The sequence below is a fragment of the Schistocerca piceifrons genome, chromosome X (assembly GCF_021461385.2).
Source record: "Schistocerca piceifrons isolate TAMUIC-IGC-003096 chromosome X, iqSchPice1.1, whole genome shotgun sequence".
Taxonomy (NCBI): domain Eukaryota; kingdom Metazoa; phylum Arthropoda; class Insecta; order Orthoptera; family Acrididae; genus Schistocerca; species Schistocerca piceifrons.
Window position 1 is genome coordinate 164,525,351 of NC_060149.1, and position 27,419 is coordinate 164,552,769.

The window sequence follows — 27,419 nt, forward strand, 5'->3', positions numbered from 1 at the left end:
CGATAGCTAGTAGAAATCCTTGGGTAACAGAAGAAATATTGAATTTAATTGATGAAAGGAGAAAATAAAAAATGCAGTAAATAAAGCAGGCAAAAAGTAATTCAAACGTCTCAAAAATGAGATCGACAGGAAGTGCAAAATGGCTAAGCAGGGATGGACAAATGTAAGGATGTAGAGGCTTATCTCACTAGGGGTAAGATAGATACAGCCTACAGCAAAATTAAGGAGACCTTCAGAGAAAAGAGAGCCACTTGTATGAATATCAAGAGCTCGGATGGAAACCCAATTCTAAGCAAAGAAGGGAAAGCAGAAAGGTAGAAGGAGTATATAGAGGGTCTATACAAGGGCGATGTACTTGAGGACAATATTATGGAAATGGAAGATAATGTAGATGAAGATGAAATGGTAGATATAATACTGTGTGAAGAGTTTGACAGAGCACTGAAAGACCTGAGTCGAAACAAGGCCCCGGGTGTAGACAACATTCCATTAGAACTACTGACAGCCTTGGGAGAGCCAGTCCTGACTAAACTCTACCATCTGGTGAGCAAGATGTATGAAACAGGCAAAATACCCTCAGACTTCAAGAAGAATATAATAATTCCAATCCCAAAGAAAGCAGGTGTTGACAAATGTGAAAATTACCGAACTATCAGTTTAATAAGTCACGGCTGCAAAATACTAACATGGATTCTTTACAGACGAATGGAAAAACTAGTAGAAGCCGACCTCGGGGAAGATCAGTTTGGATTCCGTAGAAATATTGGAACACGTGAGGCAATACTGACCTTACGACTTATCTTAGAAGAAAGATAAGCAAAGGCAAACCTACATTTCTAGCATTTGTAGACTTAGAGAAAGCTTTTGACAGTGTTGACTGGAATACTCTCTTACAAATTCTAAAGGTGGCAGGGGTAAAATACAGGGAGCGTAAGGCTATTTACAATTTGTACAGAAACCAGATGGCAGTTATAAGAGTCAAGGGGCATGAAAGGGAAGCAGTGGTTGGGAAGGAAGTGAGACAGGGTTGAAGCCTCTCCCCGATGTTATTCAATCTGTATATTGAGTAAAGCTGTAACGGAAACAAAAGAAAAATTCGGAGTAGGTATTAAAATCCATGGAGAAGAAATAAAAACTTTGAGGTTCGCCGATGACATTGTAATTCTGTCAGAGACACCAAAGGACTTGGAAGAGCGGTTGTACGGAATGGACAGTGTCTTGAAAGGAGGATATTAGATGAACATCAACAAAATCAAAACGAGGATAATGGAATGTAGTCGAATTAAGTCGGGTGATGCTGAGGGAATTAGATTAGGAAATGAGACACTTAAAGCAGTAAAGGAGTTTTGCTATTTGGGGAGCAAAATAACTGATGATGTTCGAAGTAGAGAAGATATAAAATGTAGACTGGCAATGGCAAGGAAAGCTGTATGGAAGTGAAACATGGACGATAAATAGTTTGGACAAGAAGAGAATAGCTTTCGAAATGTGGTGGTACAGAAGAATGCTGAAGATTAGATGGGTAGATCACATAACTAATGAGGAGGTATTGAATATAAATGGGAAGAAGAGGAGTTTGTGGGGCCAACTTGACAAGAAGAAGGGACCGGTTGGCAGGACATGTTCTGAGGCATCAAGGGATCACAAATTTAGCATTGGAGGGCAGAGTGGAGGGTAAAAATCGTAGAGGAAGACTAAGAGATGAATACACTAAGCAGATTCAGAAGGCTGTAGGTTACAGTAGGTACTGGGAGATGAAGAAGCTTGCACAGGTTAGATTAGCATGGAGAGCTGCATCAAACCAGTCTCAGGACTGAAGACCACAACAACAACAACAACAACAACAACATGACCTAGGGAATAGAAATTTGGTGTCAGCTTAGTGAAATATTGTAGAGGTTTCACCAAACAAGTCTTTAGCTTAATTATCCGACAGTATTTGTCAGAGGGTTCATCTCTTATAAATACTTTGCAATGTGTAATAGAGAAGTTTATATCTCGCAAAAATCGTTAACAAACATTCTGTATACTAATAAAATAACTATATGCATTTTCTAAGAATTATTTGTGAATACTTTCAAAAGAAGAAAATAAATGTTTAATACTTTTCGAAGATTTGAATATATAAAATATACATTTGAATGATAAATAGCTAAAAAGTCACGATTATTGCAATAATAAAATTCCTGTCTCCAATTCACAATAAAATTTTGGGTGAACAGCTACACAGCAAAAAGTGCTTGGTTTTGTACCAACCAAACATCCCGTTGTTAGCAATGAATATTTAAATAACAACCTTGGAAAGGTGCTTTGGTGACCATAATCTTTGGTAACAGTTGTTGACAAACATTTGCGATGCCGGGAGGTGTTGTTGCAAAGAAGCGTTAAACACAGTGTATCTGTATCATGTTCTGAAAGCAATACAATAACGTTTGACAAACTTTGTTATGTTCTTTTACAGTACTAACGTAATGATGACGAAAAGTGGAACAACAAATGAACACATTATATAGTGGAATGTAGCAGCCATAGTGGTGACGGAAGTTTAATTTTGTTGATTTACTGAGGTGAAGCCAGCATGAAAAAGAAAAATCTTATTAAAATTTATGGATTGCTTCGACAGTTGCGAAGCTTTTCGCTGAGTACGACATCTACGAAATGGATTGAACCATCTGGATTTCGTACCCCAGTCAATGTGTATAACTCTTTAACAAAGAGCAAGGTTCCCTTTATAACTAGAAACAAGAATTTCGTGTACTGGTATTCGTGTGGACCAACAGTATACGATTCTGCGCATATTGGACATGCAAGGTATTTAAGCGTGTTACGCTAGTAGTAACAGAGAAGTAGAGGTAGTCACTGATCCTTTTTCATGTACAACACATTAGTTCTTTTGCTTTAGAGTATCTCCTGACGTATTTGAGTAGCAATTCAGCATTATGTGTATCGTGACAAGGTCCATAATCTTTTTCTCACTGCTTTGTATGTTGAGCGTTGTTAGTAGTGGTAAATCCCCAATTTTCCTGACTACCACACCGAATCATTCTCTATTCTACCACAAACTGGCTGGAAATTGGTGCCTCATAGAGCTTTTCTCTCTGCAGCTGAACGATCCACGTACAAGTCGTAGACATATGTCGTACATGATTTTGTTTCAATCACTATTTGGTTTTGAGAAAAACGTGAAATTTATTCAGTGTGTCGAATTTGCACCCTAAGTGAATTTTTCTAGCTGATGCCACTTGTGAACAAAACAATATGAATACTCTGTTCATTATTTGATGTACATTGAGATAATTTCATTGTGAAGACAAATTAAAAAAAAGAACTAATGAAGACAAGAGAGACGTGGTCATTCTCTTCATGAAACAGTTGTTGTTTGTAGATATGCTACAGTGTTACTACACACAACCACTCATGAATTGTTTTGGCCATCTGTGTAGATAAATTCTAATCAGTCACCAACACTCAGCTGACAGTATGGGTCATCAAGCTTTATATTATTGGTTTGAGACTACATTTAATTGCAGATTTATGAATGATGAATCACTGAATAGAAGTTAACATATCAACACAAAATCGTATAGATTGTTTCAACTTGTGCCGTGAGTTATAGGACAACAACTGAATGCACAATGTAATAGCTACATTTAGCATCAGCGTACTATTTGCCATAGATCTTGCTGCAATGCATAAGCCGTACAAATCATTGTGTAGATGTAGCCCTACTTGTGGAACAAAATAATAATCTTTACTTGCAGTGACTCCATTCTGTGTAACCATTTAAATGAGTTAATGCTTCATCTGATTGTCATGTCAAAAATGGGATGAATAGTAGGAAACAAGTACAAAGATATACAAAATATTAATTACGTAATAATAAAAAATATAATTAACAACTCTAGATACTGTTTCTTCTCCAGTGTAGTTTCAAATTTTGAACAAAGCAGTTTCATTTGGTCTTAGTGGTACCCAAGTAACTTCACCCTCCTGTGGGCCTTATAAATAACGTGAAGCATTAAAATAATATTAGAGAGGGAAACTGAAACAGGTAGCCAGATTTATATGTCTAGTGAACTAGATAGAGAGGCAGTAGTGACATATCTAAATCAGGAACTTGAAACATTTACCACTGAACAGTAGCATGGAGAAGAACTGTGGCTCCAGTTTAAAAGTATAATTAACCATGCATTTTATACAGCTGAAAGTTACATTCTGGGCCCACCTTGTATTTTTCACAGTATATGTAAAATATACCTACATAATATGCATCAAAATACCCATAGAAGATTTGTGCATCAGCTAATATAGGTTTTATGAATTTACTTTGCAGTTTTAGTTTTATGACGAAAAGTGCATTAAATGTGAAGCAAACATAAACATCCAGGAGTGTTGTCCCAATTTAATTCTCACACCACTGCAAAGATAAGTGAAATAGATATTAGTCCCAGGGACACTGAGAAACAGCTGAAATTATTAAACTAAACAAACTGCTAGGGCATGGTGGACTCTGTGTCACTTTCTATATAGAATTTGTGGCAGAATTAGTCCTTATTTTAATCAAAAAAAACTGTAGGTTCCTCGAACAAAAAACAATGCCCAGTGGCTGGGAGAAAGCACAGGTCGCGTTTCTCCAGAGGTTCCCTGCAAATGGCTGTTCAAACTCAACAGTCATACACCCCATTGGTATGCAGTGCACTGTGAGGTTGAGGTCTTTATAACCCACAAATGTGGCCACAGGAGTGGGCATGCTGTGGGCTTTGTACACATTTAAAGAGTAGTTGTCTCCATGTTACCAAGGTAAACATCAATTAGCAAAGTCAGTTTTAATATCAATTTAATTAAGCAACAATAAAATAAAGTTACATTAGATGACTGAAGTCAGTGTTTAATTACTAAATAATGAAATACATTTTCATTATGTCACTCTGATGCTGTGTACAAGTCTTACCCCACAGTAACAACATGCTCGAAGTGTTAAAACAGCCAACCCCTTAATAGGTTGCTAATTATCTCATACAATTGCCTCATTCTGTGATGGTGGCAGTAGCTGAGAGTCTCGGTCATTTTCTTGCACGGATCGTATATTTTTTTTTTCATCTGGCATGTAGTTTATTTTATATTACTGCTGATAACTTGGAAAAATGACAGCACATATTAGCACTGGGTTAGCTGAAGCAATAATGAAGGAACCCATACTGTGGCCTTGCACTTGTGAAGCAACAGTGGTACAGTACAAGACAACATTATTTGTGGTTGGTGCACTTTATATAAATGTGCCTGCTTGAGTTTTAGTAGAAGTTTGTACCATCCTTGCAATCTGGGTATTTAAGGCAAGACCTCCTAATTCCCTGTGACACACAATGTTCTACCATTGCCTTTCCGCATGGTAGTCACTGAGGAATCTCCAGCCTTACCATTATAGAAGACTGGCAGTACTCAGCATATCCCAACTCAGGTTTTTCAGACCCTGCCAAGAAAGACTAAGCACCTGGGGGTGTTCACCATTTAGCAAAGGTTGTCAAGGGTCTCTTGTTAACAGGAGATTTGTGTCTTCTGGATATGAGCGAGCGTATGTGCTTTACCACTGCTACAGAGTTGTTTTCTGCCGTCGGTCTTTCACTTTGCTCACCTGCTTCCCTATTCTGTGGAAAGTAGATCATGATCAACATTCCAGTGACCAATTCCTGATATGGATACAGCTGCCAGAAAGAGTAGTCCTTTAAGGATGGCTGCCATAATTGGTCCTCAGCAAAACAAACAGAAAACTGTATAGCCTGCTTGCTGTATTTGAACGTTGAGATGGCATCCAGAAAGAGGTATATCATGTCACCAGCATGATTGACCTCACAACTGGAACATCAATTCCTAAGTCCTCAGGACAACTAAGAAGACAGTCTGTTCCATGGTGGAGTGCAGTATGTTGCTCTGCAATCATGGCCCTGCTTAGGTTTAAGTGCAGACCATCTGTTGTATACCTCAGAGTTTTTCAAGTTGCGAGAGCAAAATGTTGCTGTGTTATAAAAGAAAGCAGAAAATGATCATGGCAGACATGCCTGAGCTCCCTAAATGTTTCCAGGAAGTGATTGATTGTGTGGGAAACTGTCAGAAGGAATTTGGACAGAGATGCAAGGTGTGCACAATTACTCTTTTAATGAAGATTGGTACCTTCCAGAACAGCAAAGGAGATATTGCCCAGAATAAAGTGGAACATTTTGCTCACATAAGTGCACTGTCAGACAGGACCCAGCTTTCCATCAGTGTTGAGTAATTGCTGAGAGGGGAAGCATTGACTTCAGTTCTATCAATGTTGAAGGTTACAAGTGCACTTTCTCAGTTTGGAAGCAGAAGTTGGCTCTGTCGCTGTCACATGATACATCATAAGGTCATGACAGCATTCATTCTACATCTACATACATAGTCCGCAAGCCACCATATGGTGCATGATGGAGGGTGCCCTGTAACACTACTAGTCATTTCTTTTCCTGTTCCACTGACAAATAGACTATGGAAAAAGCCTGTCTGTATAGCTCCTTACGGGCTGTTATCTCTCTAATCTTATCTTCATTGTCGTTACGCATAATGTATGTAGGCAACAGTAGAATTGTTCTGCAGTCAGCCTCAAATGCTGATCCTCTAAATTTTCTCAATAGTGCTCCTTGAAAGAAATTTCAGCTTCCCTCGAGGGATTCTCATTTGAGTTCCTGAAGTGTCTCTTTATTACTTGCATGTTGTTCAAACATACTGGTAACAAATCTACCACCCCACCACTGAATTGCTTTGATGACTTCCTTTAATCTTACCTGGAGCAGATCCAAAACACTTGAACAGTACTCAACACTGGGTCACACAAGTGTCCTATTGCAGTCTCCTTTGCAGATGAACCACACTTTCCTAAACTTCTCCGAGTAAACTAAAGTCGAGCATTTTCCTTCCCTACTATAATCCTTACATTCCATTTCATATTCCTTTGAAACATTACACCTAGATAGTTATTCAGTGTGATGTGTCAAGCAGATCATTATTAATGATGTATTTGAACATTATGGGTTTGGCTGCCATTCATCATGCCCACTATAAATTTTATCTAAGTCACCTTGTGTCCTCTTACAGTCACTCAAAGATGACACCTTCCCATACACTACAGCATCATGAGCAACAACCACAGACTGTTGCATACCCAGTCCACCAGATCATTTACATATAAAAAGAATAACAACAGTCCTATCACACTTCCCTGGGGCAACACTAATGTTAGCCTTATCTCTGATGAACACTCACTGTTGATGACAACATACTCTGTTTTGTTATTTAAGAAGTCTTCAAGCCACTCACATACATGGGAACCTATTCTGCATGCTTGTACCTTCGTTAACAGTTGGCAGTGTATCACTGTGTCAGATGCATTACAGAAATCAGGGAATGTGGAGGACAGAAGCCATTCACTCTCAAGGAAATTTATTGTATTCAAACTGAGAATATGTTCAAGGATTCTGCAGCAAACTGATTTTAAAAATATTGGTCCATAAAATCAGTAAGTGGGTCTAAGGCTTCTATTCAGTCACTCATTGACAAATCTGGTGTGACAGTAGAAGATAGCAGAAGTAAAGCTGAAGTTTTAAATTTTGCATTTAAGAAATCGTTCTCGCAGGAGAATTGTACAATTGTGCTGTCTTTTGATCATCACACAGAGTCCCAAGTGGATGAAAAAGCAATAAGCATCCTTAATGTAGACCAACAACTGAAAGAGCTGAAAACAAATAAGTTACCAGGTCCTTGTGGAATCCCAATAACAGCATGATACAGCACCCCAATAGAAATGTGAAAGGAATCCTCCTTGATTTTTTAAACTTTTTTGAAACAGAAAAATTCGCTAACTCATGAAAAGATGCTGTTATAATCCCCCTCCTCGAACCTTTAAATAGATGTGTGAGTAGTATCAAAGTGTTTCTCTCAGCAGCTGTGCGGCAAAAAACTCTGAGCACATGATCAACCTCTGTCGTGTATTTAGTCACATTCATTATGAGTTTGGGAGATATCATTCTACCTTGATAACTGGACTACGCTGGAAGCGGCAGCTTTGCTGCACAGGTGCCATCTAATTTTTGACGTAGAGAAGGCCTACAATATTACTTAAATGCATAATATCCTTGAACAACTTTATGTATCGGTCTTTTAGGGGTGTATTACAGTCCTGCTGCGGTCCTTCCTTTTGCAACATTATTTTAAATATATAGTTGGTAATGTTCTATCAGATTGTTTTATACAAGAGAATGGTGTCCCACATGGCAGCATTTTAATGTGACTTTTTTTTTAAATAGCAACTAATGGTATTGCATCCATAGTAAAGACCCAGTGCAGTGCACAGTATTCATGGATGGTTTTTCAATTTTATGCTCTTTTTCCAGCCTCCCAGTGACCTTACAGTAGTTGCAACTAATTCTTAAGAGGTTACAGAAGTAGACGGGCAATAGTAACTTACTAGTTTGGCCACGTAAACCACAGTCAGCCTTTAGCCTCACCAGTCAGCCTCCTCCATCATTCTCAGTCCATATATTCTTCTCTAGCTTGTCCCATCATACTCATATTTTCTCTGATTCTATCAGTCCTCTCCAGCAGTAGCCTTTCCCTCAGCCTGATGTCTTCTTCCACCAACTGCCTGGTGATCTGGCCTTCTTAATGCATTATGTGCCCATACAACTTTAGTCTCCTCTCACTAATCACAGAAATTTGTATAACTCTTGCAATTCGCAGTTTTTCCTTTTTCTCCAGTGAACTCCACCCTTCACTACTCCAAGAATATGTCTCAGAACAGCATCCTCAAATGTCAGTAGTTTTCTTTTTGTCTTAGTCTGTGGGCAATACTGGTTTTAAATTTTCTACTGAAAAATCTGTGTGTGTTTTTTTTAACCATTCCAGAAGTGTTTTTAATCTTCCAGAAATTGAAATGAGGGACATGATTTTTAAATTTTAATTTGTTATGTTTTTTGGGCTTCATTTTATGCAAAAACAAGCTTGGTTGCAACACTTGAGACATCTGATAGCATGGCCTCGCAGAGCACTCAATACTTGGGGAGTGCACAGAACACGTTTACTTTAGATTTATAGAGCCTTTGTGTGATACTGCCTTGATTATGGTTTTACAGGGTATGGCTCTGTGGCTCTGCTCTGCCATCGCACTTGAAGATTCTCGCTTTAGTCACTGCAAGGAAATCAGGGTGGCCACAGGGACATTTAAGACCAGCCCTATTTCCAGCATCTGTGTGGAAGCCGGGGGACCACTCATGATGTGGCAAGTGTATAAAATCTATTCCATACCGCAGTTACTGAGCAAAGAGGTGAAATGGTTAGCACACCGGACATGCATTCAGGAGGGCAGTGCTTCAGATCACCATCCAGCCTTTCAGAGTTAGGTTAACCTTTAGTAATGTGATCTTGTGCTCCACCTCTAATGACTGGGCTGTCGATGGGATGTTAAACTCTAATCTTCCTTCCTACTGCAATCACCTGTACACCATATCATTTCTGGTCCACCAAAGAAGCCCAATGTGGCAGCTTTTTAATAATTATGTGAGAATAATGAGGTCCTTTTGGAAAGATTTTCTGTTTTCTCACATGCTGAGATTTCCCCAGCACTCTCCATATAACTTGACAGATGTACCAAGCAGATAAAGTGCTTCAGATGATTCGGGAGTCTACGGTGCCTCCTGTGACCACAGAAAGGAAGTGGTATTCTGCTGGGTAACAGGACATGTCAGAATCCAGGGATATGAGGAAACTGACATTGCAACCAAGAAAGTATGTCAGGGACACACTGCAGAAATATGTGTTGCCCACTTATGAGCCATTTCCTCGTTACTGAGCCAGGAAGTTATAAACCATTGTGAGACAGTGTGTCAGAAAATTAGCTGTGTTCTTTGAAACTAACTGTCCAGTCATGACAATCCTCCTTTCAGTCACGAAGAACGAATGAAGTTACATTGACCCATCGCTTTGTAGGTTGCAATCTTCTGACCTAAGGCTTCTTGCTCTTGTGAGAAGACCTGTCAGGTTGTGGCAGTTGTGGAGTATGTATATCAAAAAATTAAATTTTAACAGTATTTTAACAGTATTTTTCTTGTACTTGAACAAGAGGGTAGCAGTAAATTGAAGTGGGAATCTACCCTCTATTCCAGCTGACAATGAGACAAATGTGGTATGAATTTTGAAATTTTGTGAGTTGTCTAAACTGTTAGGTTAGGTTGGAGATTCTAGTGTGTGTGTGTGTGTGTGTGTGTGTGTGTGTGTGTGTGGTTTTCCCCTCCCCACACAAGAGACAGGCAGTTTAGGAAATATGTTATTCAACAATTATAACACTGTTACTCATTTTAACAACATTTGTCTCCCTCAACTTTAGTAGGATGCTAAAGATCTTGATGTTGTGCATCTAAAGAATTCTATCATCATCATCTTATTAGATGTTCACCCACATCATTTACCTTTAAAGTAGTGCTGTTCTGTTCCATAGTCAGCATGGTTATTTTTCTTTGTTGTTTTATTTATTTATTTATTTACTGAAGGTATAATTTGGTAGAAGTTCCAAGACTCGTGTATTTTTTACTGCTATCAGTCCGTCGTTTAAAACTACTTCCATTCCCAGGTCGTGAACTTCATTTTGTGCCACTGGACATAAATGATACCTGTATCATTTGTTAATCAGTGCTTTATGACAATTTTTACTCTTTGGTATTGTCCACATTAAGGTGGATGTAAGATGAAGACCACAAGCCAACCAGAAAGGAGCCTAGAGATTAGGTGTTATATAAAAATTAATAATAAAATAAATAAATGGAGACTGAGATTGTGCAATGAAAGTAACTTTATTGTGGAACAGAATTAGAGCAGAAAGGATTAAAATTTATCATTCCATTGGCATTCTGATCATTATAAAAAGAGCACCCTCTTGAAGTGAATGGCAGAGGGTGAAGAAATTGGTTGTAACATTACTGAAAAAACCACTCAGGCAATTGTGTGAACGTTTTTAAGATAGCCATGGAAAATCTGTTTCAAATTTGCTGGTTGTGCATTTAAATCTTGTTCTTCCCAAACACGAGTCCATTATTATGCCAACTGTGCCTCATAATTCAATAGTAGAAGAAGAAAAGGACAGAAGAAAGAATGCAGCAAATACCAACAAAAAAGGACTGGTGGAGTACCAGTTTGCTGACAGCTGAAGGACAGTAGGTTTTGTTACAGGACTGTTCCATAGTTACGCAGTCAAGAAATGGTGGCATGTGAGAGATAAGAGAGATCCAGATTATGCAGTACAAGCCATAAAGAAACCACCAAGCAAGGTACCACAGTGGTTAGTAAATGGGCTCATATTCACGAGGAGCAGGGTACAAATTGTTATGTGGCCATTCTGATTTAGGATTTCTATTGTTACCTTAAGGCTCTTCAGACACGCCTATTACTAAAGACTTTTCATTGTGTTCCTTTCTCATTCATTCATTATCATAATTACAGTAATATCCACTGCTGGATAAAGACCTCCTATAGACTTCTCCATCCATGTTCGATTAGGCCATTTCTTTGGTCACTTCTCATCACTTGGAATCCAGTAGAAAGCTTCCTGGTCCTTTTACTACCCACTCACCTAGTTACATGCCTGGCAAACATTACAGTCATAACTATGTCTTCCAACCCAGTCAATTTCCTGATCTATTTGCTTTTCCTGTTTCACACACTAACTCCAAATATGTGTTTCTTTATTGTTTGTGGAGCTACCCTTAATTTTTGGATGTTTTTTTCATTAAAAAACTATATGAATGGCAGGCAGCAAAGTAAAATTCGAACACAAACTGAGAAAGTTTCTCCTTGATGATTCCTTCTATTCTGTCGAAGAAAGTCTATTACTGTACTGTGTAAAACTTCATGGCTAGGACTTACTAACTCACAATATCTATATATCTTTTTTTTTCTTTTTGAAAAATAAAAGAAAACACATGAATGTAAAATGACTCATTCCGCATCATTAAGATCTGCTGTGCAAAATGATCCATGGAACATGAAACTAACTGTCTCAGTGTCATAAGTCAAAAGTTGTAATAAACAGTGATTGTAAACTTACATTTGACACTTATTGGAGTCCTAGTTTTGAAAATGTTGTTTGATTTACTGAGGGTACACCATTCCATTTTTAACTCTTCTCTTTATTCCTTGTACTGTTCATCCAGTTGTCTTCAGCTGCCTCAAGGACCATATTAATACTCATCATTTATGTCTGTCACCTCACTGTTAATTTACAGAGATTTATTTTTGATGTTTTGACTATATGTTGTTTTAATCTTATTAAAATTGTTTTAAGGTCAGCTTTCAAACTCATTCAATTAAGTTATTTCATTAGTCATTTAAGGTAATCTGCACTATAGGTAAACACTCCAACAGTATCAGAAAATGAAAGTGAACCAAATATGTGCCATTAATAAATATTCCTTTTTCTTTTTCACCTTTTAGGGTTCTGAAGATTTCCTTTGGCACTGCTAAGACTATGTCTGACATGGAATCTCCTTTTTCAATTTGTCATTATTCTGATTTAATTTAATAGAAGCTGTTGCGTTAATATATGTTTGCTTCACACTCAACCAGGGCAAGCACTATTAACTTAACTGAAATTGAGTCAAGAGTTTTCTCAAAATTTACGAATCCCAGGTGAAGGTGCAATTCATACTAAATGCTCTAATTTTGTGTCTTCTTTCCATTTCTGTAATTGTTTATTGGTATTTGCTTGTCCTACAGTCCCCTCCCAATAGGTGGACTAGCTCTTGCTTCACATTGCTGATAATCTCCCCTGAATAGTCTCTCTGACACACTCCCCATCCCTCTTTCCTTAAGACCACATTTCACTAAGCTCTTCATCTTCCAGGTTAGTTACAGGCTGTCCACATAACTGTCATGTATGTTCCACCCCTTACTTTACATTACTGCTGCCAGAGGCTCTTTCATATCAGAAAATGATAACCATTCTTCCATAGTTTTAGAATACTGAAACTGGATATTTACACGACTGGCCATTAAAATTGCTACACCACAAAGATGACGTGCTACAGACGCGAAATTTAACCGACAGGCAGAAGATGCTGTGATATGCAAATGATTAGCTTTTCAGAGCACTCACACTAGGTTAGCGCCGATGGCGACACCTACAACGTGCTGACATGAAGAAAGTTTCCAACCAATTTCTCATACACAAACAGCAGTTGACTGGCGTTGCCTGGTGAAACGTTGTTGTGATGTCTCGTGTAAGGAGGAGAAATGCGTACCATCACATTTCTGACTTTGATAAAGGTCAGATTTTAGCCTATCGCTATTGCGGTTTATCGTATCACGAAATTGCTGCTGGGGTTGGTCTAGATCCAATGAGTGTTAGCAGAATATGGAATCGTTGGGTTCAAGAAGTTAATACAGAATGCCGTGCTGGATTCCAACGGCCTCGTATCACTAGCAGTCAAGATGACAGGTATCTTATCCACATGGCTGTAATGAATCGTGCAGCCATGTCTCGATCCCTGAGTCAGCAGATGGGGATGTTTGCAAGACAACAACCATCTGCACGAACAGTTTGACGATGTTTGTAGCAGCATGGACTATCAGCCCGGAGACCATGGTTGGGGTTACCCTTGACGCTGCATCACAGACAGGAGCACCTTCGATGGTGTACTCAGTGACGAACCTGGGTGCACGAATGGCAAAATGTCATTTTTTCGGATGAATCCGGGTTCTGTTTACAGCATCATGATGGTCGCACCCGTGTTTGGCGACATCGCGGTGAATGCAAATTGGAAGTGTGTATTCGTCATCGCCATACTGGCATATCATCCGGTGTGATTTGGTATGAGGTGCCATTGGTTACACGTCTCGGTCACCTCTTGTTCGCATAGATGGCACTTTGAACAGTGGACATTACATTTCAGATGTGTTACGACCCATGACTCTACCCTTCATTCGATCCCTGCGAAATCCTACATTTCAGCAGGATAATGCACAGCCGGATGTTGCAGGTCCTGTACAGGCCTTTCTGGACACAGAAAATGTTCGACTGCTGCCCTGGCCAGCACATTCTCCAGATCTCTAACCAATTGAAAACATCTGGTCAATTGTGGGCGAGCAACTGGCTCGTCACAATACGCCAGTCACTACTCTTGATGAACTGTGCTATCATGTTGAAGCTGCATGGGCAGCTGTACCTGTACACGCCATCCAAGCTCTGTTTGACCCAATGCCCAGGCGTGTCAAGGCCGTTATTATGGTCAGAGGTGGTTGTTCTGGGTACTGATTTCTCAGGATTTATGCACCCAAATTGCATGAAAATGTAATCACATGTCAGTTCTAGTATAATATATTTGTCCAATGAATACCTGTTTATCATCTGCATTTCTTCTTGGTGTAGCAGTTTTAATGACCAGCAGTGCAGCAGTATGAATAATAAAGTTGAAATCGTGAGCCAAGGGATTTATTCAGTTGCAATAGATGTGTAATACATTATAGTCGACAAAGTGGATTGTTTGTCTGAGAGGACAACAGTACTTACTGGAACTACGTGACATGCAGTATGCTCATGTTTTTTGCCCTCCTCCTCATTATTATTATTATTATTATTATTATTTATGTAGTGAGCCTTATAGACATTAGTAACTGTGAATTCAAAAAGCAATTAGTCTCTTAATTGAGTGGACAGGATAGAGTACCTGTTACATTCTATATCAGTTGTATAAAGCAACTGGACCCCCTTAGCACAGTAATTTGTTGTTCATTTCCAAAGCAATGGAGTGTCCATTGTGACTGGAAAAGGTGCAGATGTTTCAAGTTATTAAGAACTGACAAATGACAGATTCATGGAATTACAGATTTATACCACTTATGTTAATTTGTTGTATAATTATGGATCATGCTCTGTATTCCCGTATGATAATGTTTTCTGAAACTGAAATACTTTTCAGGAAGAATCATTATAAATTCATGAAGCTCTGAATTTGTGAAGCCCATACCCTCTTGTTGCACAAGACTCGGAATTCTTTGATAGTGTTATGCAGGTTGATGGCATGTTGTTCAAATAATTTATAGGAATGTATCTGGGTGACATCTTCAACAACTGTTGGTATTCTGACAGGTGCACACCTTGTCATTTTCAAAGCACAAATGCAGCAAGGAAGTACTGTGCAAGGGAATTTAAAACTTCAGTTCGCAGATCATATACGAAAAGATGCCTCACTACCCAACCAAAGATGACCAATGTAAGAAGTTAGTAGAATAAGGTTTCAGTGTCCATTGTCATTTTTGTCACACATGTTCTTAAAAGGCTCCAGTACACTCAACGCAGTTAGATTTTGTTCCCAAGGAATTATTTTGGATTCATTTAATGATTGCTTCAAAAATTTTTGAATTTTCTTTTAAGTGGTTGATCAGTACTTCATGATTGCATGTCCATATGGAAATTTCCTTCTTTAACTGCTCAGCGTGCTAGGGAAAGGTTTAAATTTTGCACCAGTGACCAAACATTTACCAGTTGTTGGTTTTATAAGTTCTGTTGAACAGGCTGTTTTGAAACTACCTCCTGATGCTGCAAAAGAGGTTAGGAGGGAAGCAAGCTATGTGTTGACTGGGGCACGTCCACCTGAGAGTAATGCAATGGCAGCTAAGAGGGCTGCTTTATGTCCTCTCAGAGTAGATCTGGATATTCCTATTTTACGTGCAGACAAGGGCAGTGCTACAATAGTGTTGGATAAGTAGAATTACTTTCAGAAGCTACAGTGTTTACTGTCTGCTTCAGCATATCGTTGGATCGATGCTGACCCTGCGAAAAGTGTTGAGAGAAACACTAATAAGCTCCTGAAGAAAAGTTCCTTGTTACAGGAGATTATTAAAAATCCTAATTATTATTGTTGTGTCCCCCTTAGATTATATGGTCTTCCAAGATCCATTAGGAAGGTGTTCCTTGTAGGCCAAGTGTGAGTAACATTGATGCTCTGACATATCATGTGACAGTACACCTTGCTACTCTGTTAAGGTGACACCACCGAGCATATAAGGCCTGCCAACAAATTTGTGACACCATGCTTGGTGACCCACATAAACTGATACATCACGAAGCCTGCTGATGCTCATTACTCAGTCACAAAATACTGCAAAGAAATTGTGTCTGGAGTGCCTAATCACTTTGCTTGAATTCTTCATTTAACAGTGATAAATTGTTCTTAATGATCCACCTTCCATTTGAACTTGGTTGTTTATATAAAAACAGCCCAGTAGCAAATTACTTAACAGAGATGCAGTTTTGTTTATTAATATGAAAGATACTGATTATACCCTACAAATTTATTCCCATGAAGTAATGAGTGCTCTTGACAAGGGATCTCAGACTGATTCCATATTCCTAGGTCTCCAGAAGGCCTTTGATACCATTCCTCACAAGTGACTATTAATCAAATGGCGTGAATATGGAGTATCGTCTCAGTTGTGTGACTTGATTCGTGATTTCCTCTCAGAGAGGTCACAGTTCGTAGTGATAGACGGAAAATCATCGAGTAGAACATAAGTGATATCTGGCATTCCGCAAGGTAGTGTCATAGGCCCTCTGCTGTTCCTGGTTTACATAAATGATCTAGGTGATAATCTGAGCAGCCCCCTTAGATTGTTTGCAGATGATGCCATAATTTACTATCTACTAAAATCATTAGACGACCAATTCCAATTGCAAAATCATCTAGAGAGATTTTCTGTTTGTGCAAAAAGTGGCAATTGGCACTAAACAAAGAAAAGTGCAAGGTCGTCCACATTGGTACTAAAAGAAATCCGATAAATTTTGTGTATACAATAAATCGCACAAATCTAAGTGCTGTCAATTCGACCAAATACCTAGGAATCACAATTATGAGCAACTTAAATTGGAAAGACCACATAGATAATATTGTGGGGGAGACGAAGCAAAGACTGTGCTTTGTTGGCAGGACACTTAGAAGATGCAGCAAACCCACTAAAGAGACAGCCCAAAATTACACTTGTCTGTCCTCTGCTGGAATATTGCTGCCCAGTGTGGGATCCTTACCAGGTAGGACTGACGGAGGACATAGAAAAAGTGCAGAGAAGGGCAGCAACAGGGATGAGAGTGTGACTGATATGATACACAAGTTGGGGTGGTAGTCACTGAAACAAAGGCAGTTTTCTTTGCGACGACATCTTTTATGAAATTTCAGTCACCAACTTTCTCTTTCAAATGTGAAAATATTTTGTTAACACCCACCTACGTAGGGAGAAATGATCATCATAATAAAATAAGAGAAATCAGAGCTCGAACGGAAAGATTTAGGTGTTCCTTTTCCCCACACACAATCCGAGAGTGGAATGGTAAAGAAGCAGTATGAAAATGGTTCGATAAACCCTCTGCCAGGAACTTAAGTGTGAATTGCAGAGTAATCATGTAGATGTAGATGTACTAGCCATATTTTCAGAGAGAGGGAGAAAATATAAACACTGAAAAATTTCTTGTATAGCTAATTTCTCTGAGAGTCAGGTTGCATTAATTACTTGAAATGTGCATGCACCATAAGTGCAGCAATTATTCAAAGGAACTCTGACAGTAAGTTGTCTTGCTGTGCAGCTTGTCATTGTAATTTATTTTGAGTACATCTGGAAGTATGAGTATATGGTATGTGGTAAACAGTGCTTTTTAAGCATTCAACAGGAAGTGTATGTCAAATTGTGCCAACAAATTCAGAGTTTTGTTTCTACCATTTTCAGGAGATTGTACAGCACTTACACTTGATGTTACACTTCTCACTGAGGACAGTATCATTCATTTAAAGAGTAAAAGCATTTTAATCTGGGCTCATCTGGAGGCTAGTGACAGGTAGCAAGCAATGAATGTTAAGTAGTAAAATGAAATATTGTCACACTATGCCCAGGAAAATTCAGATCTTTGTTTCCCAGCATTTTCAAAACACTGTACAGCACTTACGTTTGATTTTACACTAATCACTAAGCACATTATGCACTTCATTGAAGAGTAAAAACATTTTGTATTCAGGATATGTGGAAATATGCAAAAGGCAATGATAAAGCAATTAGACAAAGATGAAAATAAAAAAAAAAAATATTTCAAGTTGTGGCATAGTGTTTGAAACTGCTTCTTATTAGAGCCTTGAAGCGGCTGTACAGAAGTTTCATTATTTTTCTTTTTGTAAAAATTATTTGGTACAATATTTACAGTGGTCTATATAATTTTCTTGTACATTTCTGGCACAATATGTCAAGGACAACAGTTTGCACACATCACATCATTATCCATAATTATTTTCAAAATGAGTTCAGCTGCTACTGCTCACTGATTCAGTAGCTTCATGAAGAGATGTGTTACCAGCAACCTTCGCAGAGTCAAGTAACTGTGTGCAAAAACTGTCACAGGAAATTCATGTGGGAATTTAAAACTGCCTCTGTCCAATCATCTAATTAAATTTAACTGCTTATAAATTGTTGTATACCTACCAAGAGTAAAAAAATCTGTGCACTTTGTACACTGAAATTTCCTTATCAATGTGTAACAAAAGAAACCAGCAATGTATGTTAAAACTGGATAATCAGATTCAACATTTTTTTTTTATTACCATAAGTGATACTAAAATTAAAAAATAAGTCACTAACATCACACACACTGCTCTTGGTATTTTTATCACAGATATGCATCTCTCCACTTCCTCAACTTCTTTTGTTGGTTATTTCTAAGTTACTCATGAGCCTTAACTTCTTTTCAGTTTCCAACAACTGCCTAAATGAGATATAACACTGACGTCTCAATAATTATCTATGAAGACCAACTTTTGCTTCCAGAGGACCAGTATGGAACTTGCTTGGCAATTTATAACATATGTTTAGTTCCTTACTACAGTATTCAGTTACCTGCATTAATCCATAATTAGTAAGCCAAAATGTGAGTTTCTAGTGACAGTTGATACTATTCTCTGAGCTTAAACTTCTCCATTTGTCTAACCAAGTAATAAATGTGTCCAGGAAACTATAATGCATGTCTCCTGCTTTATTGATGAGAGGCTTCTGCATTTCTTCTTTATGCTGAATTCCCTTCAGATGTGTTTCAACATTGACAATGCCCATCCAGATCTTAATCAAATTTATATATTAGCTATACCCTCCCAGTTCTGTGCATTTGCCTTTCTGAAGAGGAACACCACACAGCTTTCACTGACATTTCATAATTGTATTTTAGCAGCTTTTGGCTTTCTGTATCATATACTTCCCTAATTGCAGCAAAAGATGCATATCTAACAGTATTAGGATTATCAAGGATTAACCAAATCTGGATATCAAAGTGTTTGTGTATGGTTCTTCAGATTTATCCAGCTCTTTCTTATGCACTTAAAAATATGAACAATGTCGGGCAGAAAAAAACAGTGGTCTTTTACTATCTGTTGGAGATGGGTACACAAAAATGTCTTGTGGTGGATTTGCAAAATGTGTAACACATTTTCTATTGATGGGATTGTTATCTGCAGCAAGTGAAAAAATTTGAAAGCCAACAGCTTCTACACATACTGCTAATACCCTTACTACATGAAACAAGCTTTCTACATTCTGTTTCTTCACAGGCAATAAATTTACCTTATTGAAAGGAAAAAGAATACTGTGAATCATGAATACATGTGCACTGTTTGCCATATTTACAGTATCCAAAGTCATTTCATTAATATTTCCTGCTTTCGAATCTACAAATGGCTTGCGTGAATCTCATCTAGCATAAAGGTCATGATCAGATCATGTGGTTCCTAATGTGAAACTTCTTCTGTCGAGTGACTTAATAAATTAGGATTACTTGGGTTCACATTTATATTTCAGCTAAGCTCCCTTAATGCATTTGGATGAGGTTTAATGACAGAACCAGCTGATCATAAAAATGTGTAAACATGTGGAGAAAGACTAAACAATATAGAACAAAGAATCAAAAGCTCTGGATAAAATTTATGATGAGCCTTTAATTGAAGAGACAGCATAGTTTGTGACTTCATGAATGAAACAACCTTCTTCTTACCTTTTTTGACTGGTAACATTTCAAGAAGGGATAGTATAACTGGGATGTGTAAATCACTCTTTCTGCTACTAATTAAGTCTGTACATAACCTCAGTGCATTTTCAGCTTCAGTTACACTGCTTATGGTCTTTCATAGTGTGTTGGCAACAGTCTCTACATCCTTCATATACAGTTTAACACTGAGGTTTCTGCAAACTGTTATATAAAAATTATCATGCAGAGTTTTCTCAAAGCTAAAATACAGGAACAGTACATAATCTTTCTTCACAACTTTACTCCACAGTTTATTCACTGTAACATTTTCACTTTTTCTCACTATTCATCATAATCTTGAAAATTATTTTCCTTTTCCCCCTTATTTGCAGACGCTCTTGGTATGCTTTCACATATGGCCACTTCCAGCCCCTGTCTTCTTTGCCTTGGGTGTTCTTGTTGAATATTTTGTCTTGAGCTCAAATAACTGGGATAGTTTGCTAATATACAAGGGATAGCAATTTCTTTAAACCGGGGTTCTCCGAAGGACGTGTTAATATTCTCCCTGTTTTCCTGTCAATTGCAGTGCTTTGATGAATTAGATCACGTGAAATAAAGTGTTCTTGATAAACCTGGAAAGAAAGAAAAAGAAAAAAATTTCAATCAAATAATTGTACTTGCACATCATCTGATTGTAAAGATTTCACATTTGTGAAAGCCTACAGTACACCTTTGATAGCAAAGCACTACGACTACCTTAAAAGTATTTAGTTATTCATAATGCAGAAAAAACTATTCATCAAACAGAACACTTTAGGACCAAAATTTAGGTATGCCAGAATTACATTTGTAATTACTGTAGGGAGTTTTCATTAAATAAGTTGTTTACAGTGTCACATATAGCTGTGGGGTCCTGCCCACTCATCTATTACAGGGTGCCCAAAGGATGCTGCTTTTCCTGATAGCTATACAACAATTCAAGCAAATCACATTAATAGTTATTATTACAATAAAGAAGATTGACAACACTTAACTTCGGATTTACAACGAGTTGTCACAAGCGAGGGGCAACATGCGAAAAAGTCAGTGTCCTTCACTATCTACAATGTCCACGCAAATAATGAATATGACTCTCTAAGAACAGCTCCACTAGTGTCCGTCTTCTAACTGTCCCAACGAGGCTGGCAGGAGTGGCACTTATATTATCTTTGTATAGAGGCTGCTCCTGTCGTAGTGCAATCCTAGTCAGCGGGCTATTGGCTGTCGTCATCTCACAGCCTTCTCTGCTCATGTGTTCATTTTCATGCTGTCGCTTGTCGATATGCTGGAATAATAGTCTTATGTAACTTATGTACTGTAAAGTTGATACTTATTGAAACACACTAAATCTGAACTATATAAGTCATTTGCTCAACACTTTCAGTGGAACTGTGCAGTGATAATGGAGCCTTTGGGGTTATGATTTATTGTTATGTACCACTCATATACAATGAAATTAACTTTGCTTTTTTGTTATAAATATAACTTCATAGTGATTACCACAGAATGTTCTGATGGATTGAAGATCTCCTGTCAAATAGCATGAGTCCACTTCTTCATCAGTTTGGTGTTCTTTAAAAATTTGAACACAGATATTTCTTCCCCAGATCAGTAACTGTCAATACAGTCTTGTACACAACACTTATTCACCATAGTGTGATGGAAGGCAAGTATTTTCTGCTGGTGGAAGAGATGTATAGTAAGAACAACAGTTTCAGTAACTTACATCTCAACAGCAATCCACTCACAATAAAATACTATTGCCATATTACCAGTATACTCTTTAGCTGTGGGCTGTTTCACGTGATGTCATGATGATGTAGCAAAATTGCTGGCTGGCATTGTTTTCTCAGAGGTGTCGGTTGAGTCCACTGATAGGTCAGTGTGAGCATCACATTAAGAACTTGGCAGATTTCTTATGTTGATTAGGGGGACTGTGCCTGAATGATTGTGATATTTCAGTACAAGACAGAGGAATTATAGACACAGGCATGCTGTTGCACCTCAACTGACCCCCTAAATCTCCTGATCTAAACCCCACAGAAAATGTGTGGAAGTATTTAGAACAGTGAGTGAAATCTAGCAGTCAGTATTCCATCATTTTGGTGGGTCTACGGGATCTAATCATCAGTGATTGGCTTCAACTGGATATGGCGTACCTGAACAACCTTGTGCTCTCTCTTACTTTTGAAGTTGAGACCATTAACAAAGCTACGTGGTATTGGTATGATGTCTTCCAAGGGTGATTTTTCTGGTGTTCTTACATTTACACATAAATTGACAAGTAGTATTCTTTGTGTGTGTATCTACACACATGAAAAAGTGCATCATTCTCCTTTCCAGTTTCATATTATACACATGCATATTAAGTGAATAAATAATCAGTAATTGTTAGGCCTGTTTGAGTAGTGATAAAGCCCATGTTTGGAAATGAAAAGTCATGAGATTGAATCCCTAGTTTTGACCTCTCATCTGTGTCAAAATTCAGCAGGAACAACGTGTGATTCAGATTCCATGTTATACTGTCCTAATTAGAATTTCTCTTGTAACTGAAGTGTTTCTATTTTCCTCACTACTACTGTCTACTTCATTATTGTCCATATTTTATTCCAAATTAAATCTAAGTTGATTGACTAATTTCAAATTAATTTGTATTTAATTTACCACTGCTGCTCATTCCCTATAATTTCTTTTTTCCTTTTTTTGTTTTCCTTGGAAACTGATTCAGCTCATTGAATAGTGTGTCCCTTTTCCACATTTTCCTTTAGCCAGTCAGTCATTCATCAAAGCCAGCAGATCATCATTAGTAAATGTTGTAAACAATTACAAATTTGATCATCCCTGAGAATATAGGCCATAGAGGCCCTTCCCGGCAGCAATTACCAGTGAAACAGCCAACCCTGTGGGCAGCCGTGCTAGGACACACCCCAGTGCTGTTTGTCACCCATCTCAATGTGCAATCAAAAACACTTAATTCTGATGAGTTTTATAGCATCTTCTACCACTGAATGCCTGTGTTGTTATTATGTCATACATGTGTCTTAAACTCAACTTCTCCTCAGATTCTGTTCATCCCTCAGGTTGTACCCTTCTAAAGGCTGAATGCATAGTTTATCAAGGAAGTGTTCAAGAGTTTATGTTTGCTGTGATTTAAAATCTAAAATAATAAGTACATGGGACACAAGTGAAAGAGAAATATAAGTCTTTTGCTAAGTAAATACAGTGAATCAGACATTTTTAATCTCAGTCTTCAATAAATCACCCAAAATCAGTGTGGTTTCATCAGTCTTGTGTCAGTGTGAACATGTTATCATTAAAGAGAAATTCTAATATAGAGCTACATCTAAAATATTGCTCTGCAGTGAATTTAAGGAAACTGTTTCACTCTAATGACGTGAGTATGATCGGTAAAATAGTCCCCCAACAACAAAACTGGCAATTTGCGGTCTGGAGCATGGAGTATTAGGATCCTTTAATTTAGTATGTAAGTTAGAGAATTTAAAAGGAGAAATGGATAAGCTTAAGTTCGATATTGTGGTAATTAGTGAAGTGCAGTGGTGTAAAAAACAGGAATTCTAGGTCTTATGAATGCAGGGTTACCAACAGAAAATGATATAGTGGTAATACAGGAGTTGGTGCAATAATGATCAAGAAAATAGGAATGCAAGTAAGCTACTATAACAGCATAGTGAATGCATTACCATAACAAAGACAGACACAAAGCCAGCACCCACCACAGTTGTCCAAGTATTCATGCCAATGTCTTGCAGTTGCCAAAGAGACTGAAGAAATGTATAATGAGATAAAAGAAATTATTCAGATAGTGAAGGGAAATGAACATTTAATTGTGACGGAAGACTGGAATTCTACAGTAGAAACAGGAAGAGAAGGGAAAATGGTAGGGGAAACAAATGTAAGGGAAAGTTGTCTGTTAGAATTTTGCTCAGTAAAAAATGTAATTATCACTAGCATGTGGTTTAAGAACCGTGAAAGAAGGTTTTACACGTGGAAGAGACTGAAAGACGCCAGGACGGTTTCAGACAGATTACGTAATGGTAAGACAAAAGAGTTCAAAACTAGATTTTAAACTGTGAAACATTTCCCGGGGTAGGTATGAACCCTGGCCATAATTTATCCAGCTTAAAACTGAAGAAATTGAGAGAGTTATAAAACGAAGGTGATGGAACTTGGATAAATGGAAAAAAACTCTATTTGTGGGAAGTTTCAGTGGAAGCATTTGGCGATTGACGGATACAGGGGAAAGGAATATGTTATAGCAGGTGAAGCGGTAGCTTTGAAAAATGAAATAGTAAAGACATCAGAGGATCAAATAGTCAAAAAGACAAGAGCCAGGAGCCTTAGGTAACATTTGAGGTATTGAATTTAATTGAAAAGGGAAAGTATATAAAAATGCAGCAAATGAAGCACACAAAATTGGTACAGATATCTAAAACTGAGATTGATAGAAAGTGAAAATGGCAAAGTAGAAATGGCTAGAGGAGAAATGTAATGCTGTAGAAGAGTGTGTGACTGTTTAAAAGATAGCTGCATCCAGTAGGAAAATATGAGAGTTCTTTTGAGAAAAGAGAAGCATTTGTGTGAACATTCCGAGCTCAGATGGCAAGCTAACACCAAACGAAGACAGGAAGGCTGAAAGATGGAAGCAATATATGGAATGGCTATACAAGGGAAGTGAACTTGATGACAGTCTTATACAAAGGGAAGAATCAAGATAAGGTGGGAGATATGATGCTGTGAGAAGAATTTGCCAGAGCACTGAAAGATCTGAGTTAAAAAAAAGGCCCTGGAATAGATGATGTTCCTTCAGAATTATTGAGATCTTTGGAACAGGCAGACATGAAAGAACTATTCTACATGGTGTAAAAGATATGAGACAGTCAAAGTACACTCAGACTTCTAGAAGAATATACTGATAATAGTTCTGATTCCAAAGAAGGTAGGTGATGACAGGCATGAATATTATCAAACCATCTGTTTAATAACTCATGGTTGCAAAATACTAACATGAAATATTGACTGATGACTGGAAAAACTGGTAGAAGTTGACCTTGGGGAAAATCAGTTTGGGTTCCAGAAACATGTAGGAACACACAATGCAATACTGACCTTATGTCTTATCTTAGAAAATTAGTTAAGAAAAGTAAACTTATGTTTATAGCATTTGTAGATTTAGAGAAAGTTTTTGGTAATGTTGACTAGAAAACACTCTTTGAAATTCTGAAGATAGCAGGGATAAAATGCAGGGTGCGAAAGGTTTTCTGCAACTTGTACAGAAAGCAGACTATAGTTATAAGAGAAACAGTAGCTGAAAGGGGGTGATACCAGGTTGTAATTTATCCCCAGTGTTAATCAATCTGTACATTGAGAAACCTGTGAAGGAAATCAAGGAGGAACTGAAATTTAGGGATTACCATTGACATTTTAATTCTATCAAAGATGGCAAAGAACTTGGAAGAGCAGTTGAACAGAATTTATAACGTCATGAAAAGAGTTTGGAAGATGAACAATTATAAAAGTAAAAAGAGGACAACAGAATCCAGTAAAATTAAATTAGGTGATGCAGACCAAAATTACAATAGAAAATTAGACACCAAAGCAGTAGATGGGTTCTGCTATTTGGGCAGCAAAGTGATGAGGGCCAAAGTAGAGATATAAAATGTACACTGGCAGTAGCAAAAAAACAATCTTTGAAAATGAGAAATTTGTTAACATTTACTGTAAATCTAAATGTTAAAAAGACTTTTCTCAAGATATTTTGCCACATTGTAGCCCTAGAGCATAGAAGCTTTTTAAATGGGGTGCTACAGGCTTGTGCCAAAGATTAGATGAGTAGATTGTATCTCTAATGAAGAATTAAAATATCAGATTGGGGAGAAAATAAATTTATGATGTGATTTAACTAACATCATCAATTTGGTAATGGAGGAATGTGTGGAGCATAAAAATTGTACCCAAGAGGATGTTGTCATCATTAAACTGTACAGTAGAACTGCATGCCCCCAGAAAAAATAACAACTGTCATTTCCCCTTGCATGCAGCCATTCACAGTACCAACATAGCAAGGCAATGTTAACTAGTGTCAGTCAATGATCCAGACTGTAACTCCTGCAGTTACTGAAAAGACTGCTGCCCCCTCTTCAGAAATCATATATTTGTCTGGCTCTTTGCAGGTACCCTACTATTATGGTTACACCTATGGTATTCTGATCTGAATCATTAAGGCACTTGAGCCACCCAAACTAGGATTTAATTTACAGCTTACAATTCTAACAATCCTGTGATTTTTTTTTTATTGTACATAATTCCAGGCACTAAACATTGCCTTTTTTTTTCTTTCTTTGCAGCTGTTACGTGAGGTTTGATATTGTACGAAGGATATTAGCCAATCACTTTGGAATGAACGTTGTTTTTGTTATGGGAATTACAGATGTGGATGACAAAATAATTAAGATGGCACTCTCGCAAGGTGAAGACATTAAGACACTGACAAGGCACTATGAGAATGAGTTCTTTGAAGATATGACAAAGCTGAATGTTCAGAGGCCATCAATAACAGCACGTGTTACTGATTATATACCTCATATTATTGCATTTGTCGAGAATCTTTTAACAAAGAAGCATGGCTATATCACCAGTGATGGTAATTTATTTCCAAACAAAACATTAAGAATATATTTTTTATGAATAATGAAAGAAGTGAAGGTAAACATATACCGCATGCTTGAGACACTTAACAGTGGACCAATAGAGAAACTAGACTGAAAATGTTACCATGCTTTCAGACATTTTTCTCATTTGAAGCTCACACACACACACAAACACACACACACACACACACACACACACACACACACACACACACACACATATATATTTTTCTTGATGACTTCACTTTCTAGTACTGCTGTCCAATAGAATGGGGGATTATGTCAGGTGAAGTGGAGGGAAGGCTGTAGGGAGTAGATGTTGATGGCCTGGAGAGGAAAGCAGCAAAGGAACAGAGTAGGAATGTGGCATCAGTGATTCTGCTCTGGGCAGGCAGAGGAAGTTACTTGTAGAGGAAGTAATGGAGTGGGCTACGAGCAGAGCGGTGGGGGGGGGGGGGGGCAGAGGGGGGGCTTGAACAAGGTAAGAGGGAGACCAGACAAAAGTGTGACATTAGATTAGTGTAATGAAGTGGAAGGCATTTGCACAGAGGAGGGTATGAGAAGGGGGCTAGTGGAGACAGAGTACAGGAGTAGGGGGATTCGAGATTCAAGGGATGTGTATTAAGGACATTTCTCATCTATGTAATTCAGAGAAATTGGTAATT

The 27,419-nt window shown here is 37.9% G+C and overlaps 1 protein-coding gene across 2 annotated transcripts in view; it reads left to right on the forward strand.

The window, feature by feature from the left end:
* Positions 1 to 2,330: 2,330 nt before the first annotated feature.
* The window catches only part of LOC124721651 (cysteine--tRNA ligase, mitochondrial), a 99,312-nt gene continuing 74,223 nt past the window's right edge, over positions 2,331 to 27,419 (forward strand). Inside the window, exons 1-3 of one of the 2 annotated variants that reach the window (XM_047246718.1) lie at positions 2,673 to 2,811; positions 18,786 to 18,961; positions 26,452 to 26,747. In XM_047246718.1, coding sequence (XP_047102674.1) covers positions 26,504 to 26,747 — 244 coding nt within the window. In that variant the 5' untranslated portion in view covers positions 2,673 to 2,811; positions 18,786 to 18,961; positions 26,452 to 26,503. Of the gene's footprint in view, positions 2,812 to 18,785; positions 18,962 to 26,451; positions 26,748 to 27,419 lie in introns of both variants that reach the window. The other variant, XM_047246717.1, reaches the window with a different exon arrangement.